Genomic DNA, 13,439 nt, shown 5'->3' with positions numbered 1-13,439 from the left:
AAAAGGCAGAGGTGGAAACCTCTCTCCTTATTATTTAATGGAGGAGAATTAAGCCCATTATTCATAGTTTGTATTTGTCCTCACAGGTCTCCTGGGCTGTACAGTTTTATGAAAATACAAAGTTTCAATCAGAAAGATAGTGGAAGTCTTATTTTATTGCTTGGTGAGCATTTCAGGTACTCTTTGCCTGTTTCCGTGTAAGAAAATACTATAGGATATAATAGGCCAACTGGGTGAATTGTATTTCCAATGAGTGTTTTCTGCCTAAAAAAATTCCTTTTTCAGAGGTGCATGCTGGTAAAGATCCCTAATAGAGACAAAAGGAGCCTCCTAAATGTTCTAAATCAGATGGTCTTGTGCCCCAGTGATCTTAGTTACCTGCCATTAGAACAGACTAGGGGGATTGGGAGGAACACAGATGCCTATCCTCTGTTACTGTCAATTTCCCCTTTCATGGCTGTTAACGTTTGCCTTAGGTTTTGAGGTGCTCCTATGTTGGGTGTGTAAATATTTACAACTGTTATATCTTCCTCTTGGATTGATCACTAGGTAGTGTTCTTCTTTGTCTCTGGTAATCGTCTTTATTTTACATTTGGTAGTGTATATATTAATATAATAAAGGTACATGTAACTTTACTGAAAGAAAAATAGTCTTTATTTTATAGTCTATTTTGTGGGACATGAGAATTCTTACTCCAGCTTTCTTTTGCTTTCCATTTGCGTGGAATATCTTTTTCCATCCCCTCACTTTCAGTCTGTCTGTGTCCCTAGGTCTGAAGTGGGTCTCTTGTAAAGACAGGTTATATACAGGTCTTGTTTTCGTATCCATTCAGCCAGTCTGTGTCTTTTGATTAGAGCATTTAATCCATTTACATTTAAGGTACTTATGGATGTGCGTGTTCCTGTTACCATTTTCTTAATTGTTTTGGGTTTGTTATTGTAGGTCTTTTCCTTCTCTTGTGTTTCCTGCCTAGAGAAGTTGCTTTATCATTCGTTGTAAAGCTGGTTTGGTGGTGCTGAATTCTCTTAGCTTTTGCTTGTCTGTAAAGGTTTTAATTTCTCCGTTGAATCGAATGAGATCCTTGCTGGGTAGAGTAATCTCGATTGTAGTTTTTCCCTTTCATCACTTTAAATATGTCCTGCCACTCCCTTCTGCCTTGCAGAGTTTCTGCTGAAAGGTCAGCTGTTAACCTGACAGGGATTCCCTTGTATGTTATTTGCTGCTTTTCCCTTGCTGTTTTAATATTTTTTTCTTTGTATTTCTTTTCTGATAGTTTGATTAATATGTGTCTTGGCATGTTTCTCCTTGGATTTATCCTATCTGGGACTCTCTGCGCTCCCTGGACTTGACTATTTCCTTTCCCATATTAGGGACGTTTTCAACTATAATCTCTTCAAATATTTTCTCAGTCCCTTTCTTTTTCTCTTCTTGTTCTGGGACCCGTATAATGTGAATGTTGGTGCGTTTAATGTTGTCCCAGAGGTCTCTGAGACTGTCCTCAATTCTTTTCATTCTTTTTTCTTTATTCTGCTCTGTGGCAGTTATTTCCACTATTTTATCTTCCAGGTCACTTCTCCGTTCTTCTGCCTCAGTTATTCTGCTATTGATTCCTTCTAGAGAATTTTCAGTTTCCTTTATTGTGTTGTTCATCATTGTTTGCTTGCACTTTAGTTCTCCTAGGTCCTTGTTAAAGGTTTCTTGTATTTTCTCCATTCTATTTCCAAGATCTCGGATCGTCTTTACTGTCATTCCTCTGAGTTCTTTGTCAGGTTGACTGCCTATTCCCTCCTCATTTGTTTGGTCTGGTGGGGTTTTACTTTGCTCCTTCATCTGCTGTGTATGTCTCTGTCTTCTCATTTTGCTTATCTTACTGTGTTTGGGGTCTCCTTTTCTCAGGCTGCAGGTTCATAGTTCCCATTGCTTCTGGTGTCTGCCCCCAGTGGGTAAGGTTGGTTCAGTGGGTTGTGTAGGCTTCGCAGTGGAGGGACTGGTGCCTGTGTTCTGGTGGATGAGGCTGGATCTTGTCTTTCTGGTGGGCGGGGCCGCATCTGGTGGTGTGTTTTGAGGTGTCTGTGAACTTATTATGATTTTAGGCCGCCTCTCTGCTAATGGGTGGGGTTGTGGTCCTATCTTGCTAGTTGTTTGGCATGGGGCGTCCAGCCCTGGAGCTTGCTGCTCGTTGAGTGGAGCTGGGTCTTAGCAGGGAGTCAGAGATCTCTGGGAGAGCTCTCACTGATTGATATTACGTGGGGCCGGGTGGTCGCTGGAGGTCCAATGTTTTGAACTCGGCCCTCCCACCTCAGAGGCTCAGGCCTGACACCCGGCTGGGGCACCAAGACCCTGCCAGCCACACGGCTCAAAAGAAGAAAAGGGACAAAAAGAAGAAAGAAAATATAAATAAAATATATTAGAGTTATTAAAATAAAAAATTAAAAATATTATTAAAATAAAAAAATTAAAAATAATAAAAAAGTTATACACGGAAAAAAAGAAGAGAGCAACCAAACCAACAAACAAATCCACCAATGATACCAAGGGCTAAAACTGTACTAGGATACACATAAAAATCATAAACTAGTAGTCGCATACAGCACACCCCAAGTCTACAGTTGCTCCCAAAGTCCACCTCCTCAATTTGGGATGATTCGTTGTCTATTCAGGTATTCCACAGATGCAGGTACATCAAGTTGACTGTGGAGCTTTAATCCTCTGCTCCTGAGGCTTCGGGGAGAGACTTCCCTTTCTCTTCTTTGTTTGCACAGCTCCTGGGGTTCAGCTTTGGCCCTGCATCTGCATGTAGGTCGCTCTCTGGCGCCTGTTCTTCCCTCAGGCAGGACGGGGTTAAAGGAGCAGCTGATTCGGGGGCTCTGGCTCACTCAGGCCAGTGGGGAGAGGGAGGGGTACGGATGCGGGGCGAGCCTGCGGAGGCAGAGGCCGGCGTGACGTTGCACCAGCCTGAGGCGCGCCGTGCGTTCTCCTGGGGAAGTTGTCCCTGGATCCCGGCACCCTGGCAGTGACGGGCTGCACGGGCTCCCGGGAGGGGAGGTGTGGATCGTGACCTGTGCTCGCACACAGGCTTCTTGGTGGCGGCAGCAGCAGCCTTAGTGTCTCACGCCCGTCTCTGTCCTCACCGACAGCTGCGTCTCGCGCCCGTCTCTGAAGCTCGTTTCGGCGGTGCTCTGAGTCCCCTCTCCTCGCGCACCCCGAAACAATGGTCTCTTGCCTCTTCGGCAGCTCCAGACTTTTCCCTGGACTCCCTCCCGGCTAGCTGTGGCGCACTAGCCCCCTTCAGGCTGTGTTCACGCAGCCAACCCCAGTCCTCTCCCTGGGACCTGCCCTCCGAAGCCCGAGCCTCAGTTCCCAGCCCCCGCCCGCCCCGGTGGCTGAGCAGGCAAGCGTCTCCAGCTGGTGAGTGCTGGTCTGCACCGAGCCTCTGTGCGGGAATCTCTCCGCTTTGCCCTCTGCACCCCTATTACTGCCCTCTCCTTCATGGATCCGAAGCTTCTCCTCCGCCACCCCCACCCCCACACCGACCCCCCATATCCCCACCCACCCCCACGCCCCGTACCCCGTCTCCACCAGTGAAGGGGCTTCCTAGCGTGTGGAAACTTTTCCTCCTTCACAGTTCTCTCCCCATGACACAGGTCCTGTCCCTATCCCTTTGTCTCTGTTATTTCTTTTTTCTTTTGCCCTACCCAGGTACGTGGGGGGTTTCTTGCCTTTTGGGAGGTCTGAGGTCTTCTGCCAGCGTTCAGTAGGTGTTCTGTAGGAGTTGTTCCACGTGTAGATGTATTTCTGGTGTATCTGTGGGGAGGAAGGCGATCTCCACGTCTCACTGCTCCAGCATCTTGAAGGTCCTCCTACATTTGTTAGTCTCTTGCTAAAAGGCTGACTGGAGAGTTAGCTGGTCTCTATCTATCCTACTGCCCCTCTCCAAATACTCACTGTGCGCCCCTTTACAACCTATTGTAAAGGCTCTTATTAACCTTTACTTTTTCAATGCAAAGAGTACCAACCAAACACTTGCTTATGCCAGTTTACCAGCCCCTGGCCTAACTGATCTGACTGCTGGTCATGCCGGCCTCTAGATACTGCTAAAGGACCTGAACTGTTCTCTGTTTCTGCCGATGTGAACATCTGGTGGACCAAGTATGGAAGGCAGATAAATGACAAGGTATGGCACCCATGTCTAAGAAAACATTGCTCTGTCCCTCCTTCTGGTGAGTTATTTGGGTCTTGCATAACCTACATGGAAGGGCAAGAACTTTCCCTTGCCCACATAAAGACCAACAGGTGAAAAATTGTCCCTTTGCTTTGGAACAAACATGATACTCGGCCTTTCCCGAGTGACACTCGGGGACCAACAGTACATTCAGACTCTGTGGTTTGACCCCACAGGTGGCATCTTCAAATCCCTGGAAAAGATTGTAAGTGGCTCTAGCGCTACCATTCTTGGTACAAACGTCTGCCAAATCAACAAATGTTTTGGATGACTCGTAAGCCACCTCCGTACAACTTGGGGTACTACGGCTGCTCCCATGACTAAGCTGCCTACTACCATAAGCTATGTACGGGTGGACCACTATAAAAATCTGGACTCGCTTGGCCACAGAACCAAGTCTTAGTGCTGCCCAAACCAGACCACAGGCCTCCTGTACCAACTCTTTTGCAACCTGTCCTGCTCTCACAGATTGACAGGAGCACACGGGAGATGGAGGGTATGGATGCTAGCATTACCAATGGCAAAGGTCGTGGAATACTCCAGTTCCTGGAGATGCAGGTTCCGTTGTAACCTTGTCTGCAAACCACACTGGTCTTTTTATGTTGGGTGGCAGCAAAGTATATAAAGGGTGTCCACCTAACCGGTCAGGACAATGGGGACTTGGATACCTGGCTCCTTCTGTCACCAAATACTCCACCCTAAATGCAGCCAAATTACAAACCTGGGCTCCTTTGTTCATAAAACTGTGTCCCATAAAGGTGCCAGCAGGGAAGTCATAGACAATCCATTGGGTATCACAACTCCAACTTCTTTTCATTGTTCAGGATCTTATTCCCAAGCTATGGAGGTTATGAATTAGAACAGCCATCTTAACTCTCCATGGTAGTGGAACAAGAGTTCAGTTCCCCTATGCAAAGTGTGAAAATACTTCAGTCAGAAGTTAACAGCCTAGCATCAGTGGTGCTCCAAAATGGACTTGCTCTGGACATCCTGACTGCTCGGCGAGGATGAGATTATGCAATCATCGGTGGAAAATACCTGCTTCTACGTAAATCAAATGGGAAAAATAGTCTCCAACTTATTAAAAGTGAAGGAAATGCTTTCGTCACATAAATGAAGCAAAGCCGTTATATTGGACTCTTGTCTTCCCAGGACTGGGGAACTGTTTCGGTAGGGTTTGGGGAAATGTACTTTGATTTGTTCTTTTCTGTTTTTCTTCATCCTCACTCTAACCTATGTTCTTTTCTCCCTTTGCAGGTCTCTTAGCACTGAGCTACTCACCCAGTTTTGCTCTCCACGGCCATCACCTTAGCCTTTTCTTTGTGAAACATCAAGGGAAGTTGCAGAGGAGGGAATCCTTGGGGCTCAGAGCGGGCCGCCCAAGATATGGCTTGTTGATTATTTTGAACAGAGGCTACCAGGGAAACGGTCAGTGAGGGGAAATGATTGAAAACCACAACGAAAACACTCTGGCCCCCTGCCTTCCCCCAAAGTGCGAACTAAATCCATGTGACGGTATCCTCCCTATGGCAGGAGGCTAGAAAGCATCCTTGTCACCACAGTTAGGAAATTCAAGGCTAAGATAGCTGGATAAACGAACGCTGACACTTCTTCATTAGACTGCTTGCCCAAGCACAAGCCTCTTTGTTTTGTCGAATGTATAAAAATATTTATTTGTCCAAAACTAGATACATTCAGCGGGCTTTGGTCACTTCAGGCGGTCCCATTTCTGAGACCTCTGTGTACATGAATTAAATTGGTTCGTTTTTCCTGTTAATCTGTCTTGTGTCCACATAATTATTAGGAGAGCCAAAAGGACCTCAACAGGGGTAAAGGAGAAATTTGCCCGTCCCCGTGTTGCTAGACAAGGTCACACACATTCACTGGCTCAGAAGAGATTTGAGGAGACCCTAAGTTTTCACCTCTGGCTGATCTTTAGTCTCCAGGTGTACTGGGTGGGAAGACTTGGGAAAATGAAAATGGTGTATACGGTGATGAAGCTGTGCACCCAGCCCCAAGGTAATCTGCAGAGACCAGGAGAGTGGTTTTTGATATTTGTGTTTCCTTGCTACCTCCCCAAACCCCCTGACCCAGCACCCCGGCGGTTTAAAAAAATAATAATCGGTTGTGTCCACCCACGTCGTGGAACAGAAACACCAGTGGCTACACAGCACACGGCAAAGAAAGCCGTCTAACCAAAAACAGTTCGGCACAGTAACGGAAAGGATCAACTACAACCAGCAGCCACACATGAATACGAGGGAGAAGAAACTTCTCCCCATTTACTGCATTCCAAACTTCAAAATCTCCAGTTTTCAACACCACTTACAAGGCATGCAATGAAACAAGTGTGTATTTGCCCCATCACAGGTCAGATAGCAAATTAATAGAAACTGTGCATGAGGAAACCAAGTACTTTAACTCTGTAGGCAGACATTCAATCAAGAGTCATACCTACGCTCACCTGACAAAGGAAACGATGGAGCAAGAACTAAAAGAAACCAGGAGACCAAGGTCTAGCGAAATAGAGACTCTCAACAAAGAGACATTTAAAGCAGAAACAAATAGGAATTATGGGCTGAAAAACCACAGCATGTGAATCAAAACCTTCAGTAGAGACTTCAAAGGAAGGTTTGAGCAGGCAGAAGAATCACAAAACCTAAAGTCAGGTTAATTGAAATCATCCTGGCTGACGAGCAGAAAGAGAACAAAAATAATGCAGAAAATGTAACAGCCTAGATGATTTGCCAGACTCCACTGAGCAATCCGAGGCTTACGTATTTGCAGTCCCAGGTGGAGACAGGAGAGAAAGGGGCAGGACAAGTATTTCAAGAAATCATGCCCCTCACACTCTTCAGGTATGGCAAAACTCATGAATCTACACATCAAACTTTCCTTTACTCATACCTCTCTCTTCCTGAAGCCCTCACCTTCCTTCAGCACCACCTGATCCTCTGGGTGAGGTGCTTGGTCCACGAGTTTCTATTCGGTATGCCCGTATTTTGTTCATGCACCCCCTCTCACTGGGTCATAGGAGGTCACCGAGGGCAAGGATTCTCTAACAACTTTTCTCTTCACAGGAAGACTAGCCCCAATTCCTATCGTTCGGGTGATGCTTTATTAAAACTCATGAAGAAATTGTGCCCACATAATGTCGGTTTAATGACCAACGCAAGAATAAAATGGGGAGGAATAAGAGTCATCTTCCTTCACTCCTGCACTAGTGTTTACAAAACACTAACAAGTCAACCCCAAACGTTCTCCTCCTGGAAGCTTCCCTGGCAAATGCATTCCCTCAATGTCCTCATCACCCTCTGGGGGCCGTAATTGATATTCTCACCTCCACCAAGATATTCTTGTCTGTCGGTGATCTGCCACAAGGGCATGCCTATTCCTCTGTTTCCAAATGTGTGTCACTGCTAACTCCACCTGCAATAAAGCATTTCTTGTTGCTCACAAAGACAACGGAACTCACAAAAAAGTCCCAGTTCAAGGTGGTGGAAGCATTTGATGCAGGAATGGAGGAAAGGGTGGAACGCAGGCACAGACCAACTCAGAGACACAAACCTTAACAAATAAGTAAGTGAGTAACAGCAACCCAGAGCACGTGTATCGAAACAGGGACATGAACAGACTGCGACAGCTATGGCACTAGAGGCGTGCATATGGGCACAGGCATGGGTGGAAGATCAGAGAGACGAAGGCATGGGCAAAGCCAGAGGAAGGAACACCAACTCACGCTCAGAGTGAGAGATCATGGGCAAACACAACACGGACACACCATCTTCATTTCAGACAGAGGAAAACATGAACATGTCCAGAGACCAGGAAACGCAAACGTGGCTCAGAGTGATTGAGCCAGAATGCTCACAGATTGATCAGTAATCTGCTGGGCCTCACATGCCCTGAAGTTCAACGGAAGAAAACCTCAGGCAACGTGTGCAACTGTGCATTCAATCTACTCGCACCTAGATATTAGGCCCCACGTGAAAAAGCCCTTAAGAGACCGGGTCACACCTACGTCTAAGCTCTGTAGCCCAGGAGGAAACTCAGTAAGCTATAGCCTCTGGGGCACACATCATGCCAAGTCTCCAGAGAATGACAATCAAGTCAACCGTCCACAGTTTACAGTTCCGCTACCTGATCCATGAACGTCTGCCCAGCTTCACTCCAGGACAGGTCAGGCCTAAGCATAGCCTTGGTACCTAAGCACTGGCAGGAGATGTTAGGAGTTGGGGGAGCCTGTCCCAACCTTTGCTTTGGTGATTAAGTCCTTTGCAAGACCTTACTAAATGTTCTGGATGTGGATAAATATCCTGGAGTCCTTAGAACAAGCCCCGTCTGAGGTTCCCTAAGACCACGCACCAGTATGCTGTCCCACTCCCACTGCAGGGTTATCAGAGCATAGTTTATTTTTACCAGCACCAGGAAAGACAGGGACCAGCATGTGGAAGCCCCAAGGGTTCCTTGAGGTGTACAGTGCGAGAAGCTGAGAAGACCTGTTTCCACAGTGTCTGTGGGGTGGTTGTGGGGACAGCAGCGGGCAAAGGCCAAGCCTTGCCTTCTAGACCTTCGGATGTCTCCACTGTAGAAGCGGCATAGCTGGGATGTAGATGTTCAAATACAAAACCTGACACCGAGCAGGCGATCTAACCCAGTGCACTTTGAAGGGGACATCCGTGACTCCATGAACTTTGACTGTCAAACCCTCGTCCTGGAAAGAGCTGGGGCTTTTGGGAGAAGGCTCTTCTACCAAAAGTCGTTGAGCGAGAGCTCAACATGTGGGACGGAAATGGTACTGTCAATATGCCACCCTCAGGGACGCCTGTGTTGGAGCCGCTGTATCTGGGAAGAGAGAAGAACACTGGGGGGACAAACATTGAACATTCCCTGCTCCGTTTGTGGCAGAGTCTGTCCTTTGCCTGGTCCAGAGACAGACGTGCTTCTGGGAAGCAGCCAGCCACTTGGCAAGGAGCACCCGAAGTGCTCACCACTTCCTGGGTGAGCTCGGTATGCTCTAGGTCTTCCCATTGGCCTCAGGGGCACAGACTGCTGGCAAGGCCCCAGAAGGAGGACAGTGCCTTTGTGTTTGAAACACGGTGTGCCCAGCCATTCAGCGAGGATGGGACACCTCTACCAGACTGTTCATGAGAAAAATGTTTACTTTCTGGGGACCTGGCCTGAAGCAGGCCTTGGGCAGAGGGCTTAAGCCTGTCTGAAAATAGGGATATTAACCACTGTGCCCTCACGGGACAGAGAGCACACAGCTGGGTGGCCTGAGCACTTGCCTGTTTAACATCCCCAACTCCCCACTCCCCTCACCTCTCCCCTCTCCCCGTGTGCCCTTTTGTACCCAAACTGAGTCCCCCGGAAAAAAGAACAGAGTTCACGTGAGCTCACTCAGATGTGAGGGACTCCGTTTTTGTTTGCTTAGCCGTTTCCCAGCAAACTTACCTTTTCCCCTGGTCACCTTTGCCAGAGCAAACTAACATCCTCACTGCCTTCCCACCCGTGTCTCCCTCACCTCCTCAGATGTCCTCCATACACCTTATACCCCCATGTCCTGAGATGTTGTCTGGAACCCTAGCCCTGAGGGGCTAATTGTCTCAGCAAAAGACCCTGTGTTCATATGCACTAGAAGGGCATCCGGTCCAACAGTGAGTTAAATGCTAAGGCTTCCCCCCGTTGTATCCCATTGAAGTGTCTGATGATATGCAACAGGGAGGATACATGGAGGACCACTATCCAACAAAATTAACTTCCAGCATTTCAATCTCAGGCCCTTGCTCATCAGGCCCTTTCCTTGAACTTCCGCATTTCCCTTGGAAAAATGACAGGCCCCAGTTAACCAGTCCTTCTCTTATTTCTCCTTCCTCCCCAACCCCCATCCCACAGGCAGAACTGCATCCTCTGATGCAATCCCAAAGTATGATTTCCCCCCACCTCTACAACTCTCCATGGCCTGGTAATTCCCAGGCAGCAAACTGAGAAGCCTGCCTGCGGCTGATGTGTCTACCCTGAGCCCCTGCACAAACACCACACAAACACATACAACTGATGCTGCTTATTTATCTTCCGGTTTTATTCCAGGTTTACTGGTGTCTCCCTCTCTGTACGTCTCACCACCAGACCTCTCTTCGTTTCTTCGTGTGCACGACAACCACGTTGACCGTTCGCCTTCACCCAAAGCAGCTTCTTAGGTCAAGGGTGATGCTCCATCACACGCATCTCAAGATCGGGAGTGCCTTTGAAAACACACACAGGCACACACATAATAACCCAACCTCTTTGAATGATGCTAAAGACCGCTTTAGCTTTTTAAGGCCCTGCCCAGGAGACAGAGTCACATCCCCTGTGATCTCTTACATTTCCTCCAACCGCATATTAAAAACTTTTCTTCATAATCGACGCAAAACGGCCACTGTTCTCACAATAGCCATGGCAGGTGAAGGAGATGCATAAGAAAAGTAAAAGATGACGGTGATGATCAAAACAGAAAAAAATGATGGGACAGCGGGGTAAGGCTTTGCACAAAGGGGACTCACACACCTTTGTGGAAACGGGGTGGTGGGGGGAACCTGAGGCAAGCCCAAATTTAAGGGGGCGGTACAGGAGGCCTGAGCGTGGGGCTGATGGCCATGGAATGACAGTTCAGAGACGTGCACCTTTGAATCTCAGTGACTTTGACTCTCATGCTGCTTCACTCGCCTAAAGCTTCCCTAGTCAGAACCAGTCCTGCACTGCAGTTTTCTAGACGTGCTGTCGCACCCTGACGCCCTCACGCCCTGGTGTCACTGTATGCCTCTGAGCCTCAACTCCTCCATGAGTGAAATAAACGACCCAGCTTACTCATTTCAGCGCCCAGCCCCTGGGCTCCTTACCCACCTGTCCTCCTCTCGGTGACCTGTCCCGGTGGGGCCTTTCTCCCTCGGGTAGTAGCGCAGGGGATTGGGCCACAGGTCCTCGCCGATGATCTGGTAGGGGAAAGGGGCCCGGTCGGGACGGGACAGGCCAGGCCAGGCCCACACCCCTCCCCCCGACCAGCCGAACAACATTGCCATTGCTGAGGAGGCCCAGAGGCACCCCACCTCAGCAATCCTGCTAGATCCTACACAGCTGTGGTCAGAGAACCAGTTGAAGAAGTTAAGGCTGCTGTTGTTGTGCCTGCGGCTATACACTTCCTCTTCGAAACGACGGTGCCACTGAATTGGAGCGAGATGAGATGCCCTATATCCTGTGGGAAAAGGAGCGTGGGACAAGGGCCTAAATCACGTTTCAAGTTCACCTCACCCCATCTGCCCTCCCCCACGATCCAGGGAGCTGTCTCTTACTAGTGGCCTCAATGAGATACTCCTTAACAACCACCTCATTCTGGAAAAAGGGGTTCTTCCGGAAAAACAACATGATCTTGCGGTAATCACTGGGATCTGCGAGCTCCTCCACCTGCCGGGACAAAGTGGAGGCGGAGGGTGAAATCTCTCTCCAGTAGACCTGTTCTTTCCTGCTTTCCGGGATAAATCATTTCCCCTCTCCTCCCCAGCCTGACCTTCAAGTTGGTCATGTAGCTAAGCATTTCTTTATCTTGGGTGCTAATCATGGCCGACATCCGGGGGTGGTTCACAAACTGCTTTACGTCAAGGAGCCTCTAAATGCCGGAGGTGAAAGGGCTGGGAGAACAGAGCGAGCCTGGACAGCGGCCTGGGAGTGTCTGATCTCAAGGCCCCACTAGCATCTAGTCCTATTCCTTCAATACAGACTGCATGAAGGAACAATGAGCCCCTCGGGGTGTGCATATCTGTGCACTAAAACAGGGAGCCTCCGATTCTGAGAGGGAGGCCCTGATCTCCATCTGGACAGAACAAGCTTACTTCCGCACAGCAAACACTCCTGGCTCTAACTAGGATGCGCTTTCATAACTCCCCACTCTCACCTCCGTTTTCCCTGATGGTTATTCCAAGAAGAACCTGTGCACAAGACAACTCTTTTGTCTCAAGAGGCCCTGGTACTAATGACGATACCTTTTTGGACCTCTGCAACTAAAGCCCTAGTCTTACTTCCTGCTATGCAGAAAATCAGCATGCCCCCACAATTTCAGGATCACATTTCCCTGAGTGTGCCCACAATGCACAATCCAACGGATACATTTTGGTACCCAAACGGCCCGCTATGTTAGGTACCCCTTGCACTAGCCCGGCCACAACGTGGTCTCTCAAATACAAAATTAAGGATACAACTTTGACCCAGAAGCCAGGGATGCTCTGGATGATGGTGCTTCTGTGTTCCAGATAAGGCTTCCGCCTCATAAGTGTTGTGACCTTGAGACGAAAGAGTTGTCGGCTGCACTCCGCATTCACAGGCTCCAGCTGTAACTGCAAGACTTTCAACGCCTCCAGCGCCTCCAGCGAGGCGCTCTTCGGGGACGGCCCTGGCTCTTCCTGCCCCTGCTCCTGGGGCTTCTCCTCCTGCTCTTCCGCCACCACCTGCTGCTGCTGCTTCTCCGCCACCACCTCCACCTCTTCCATCATGTCCTCCACAGGCTGCCAAAACACCTCCATGATCCGCGCCACCTCTCCCTCCAACAGGGCCGCGCATTGCCGCACCACCTCCCCGATAAAGATGGCGGCCTCCTCGCCCCACCCATCAGCTAGGGCCAGCACGCTACCCACCTCCCGCACCACACCTGGGGACCCCCTCCCACATCTAGGACGACCCCGGGTCCCGCCTCACTGCCCATGCGGACCTGGCTCGGAGCTGTGGCAGCGGCGAAGGTGCGGCAGTTGGAAGCTCAGCACGTGGGCCGAGCACCACGCGCGCCCAGCGACTACAATCACGCTTCGCTGCGGGCTGAACCGTTCCCAGGAGCCTCTGCGGCGAAGAGAGCTGAAACGCATGCGCAGGAGCACTGGCCACCAGGCATGCGTGTCCAGGTGGCAGGAAGCAGTTCCAAGCCACGCCCAGGCCGCTCGGCCCCATCACGACCAATCACGGCGAGGACAGTGGGCGTCACCCTCGGCTGCCTCGCCCCTCGCCCTGTGGAAACAGGGCGGTCTCCGGGATTGCCGGGTCCCCCAAAACACCACTTACGTCCCCCGGACTTAGCAGCCCAGGTTCCACAAGGAGCTCGCCTTCAGGGAGGCCTCCGGCCTTGCGTCTGGGGTGCCCGGGTGCCCTGTGATACCTAAGTGGCCTGTACCAGTTGGAGCCAGGAGTTCCCGC

At 49.6% G+C, this 13,439-nt stretch overlaps 1 protein-coding gene across 1 annotated transcript in view; it reads right to left on the bottom strand.

Annotated features, from left to right (window-relative positions):
* The window catches only part of LOC132594649 (testis-specific Y-encoded protein 3-like), a 36,532-nt gene extending 23,609 nt beyond the window's left edge, over positions 1 to 12,923 (bottom strand). Inside the window, exons 1-6 of the mRNA XM_060293141.1 lie at positions 12,899 to 12,923; positions 12,455 to 12,867; positions 11,770 to 11,847; positions 11,555 to 11,666; positions 11,312 to 11,457; positions 11,109 to 11,197 (exon numbers count right to left, since the gene is read on the bottom strand). Coding sequence (XP_060149124.1) covers positions 11,109 to 11,197; positions 11,312 to 11,457; positions 11,555 to 11,666; positions 11,770 to 11,847; positions 12,455 to 12,867; positions 12,899 to 12,923 — 863 coding nt within the window. The remainder of the gene's footprint in view (positions 1 to 11,108; positions 11,198 to 11,311; positions 11,458 to 11,554; positions 11,667 to 11,769; positions 11,848 to 12,454; positions 12,868 to 12,898) is intronic.
* Between the last annotated feature and the right edge of the window lie 516 nt (positions 12,924 to 13,439).

This window comes from Globicephala melas, chromosome Y (assembly GCF_963455315.2).
Source record: "Globicephala melas chromosome Y, mGloMel1.2, whole genome shotgun sequence".
Classification (NCBI taxonomy): domain Eukaryota; kingdom Metazoa; phylum Chordata; class Mammalia; order Artiodactyla; family Delphinidae; genus Globicephala; species Globicephala melas.
Note: the sequence above shows the minus strand (reverse complement) of the source record. Positions and strands in the feature narration are given on the sequence as shown.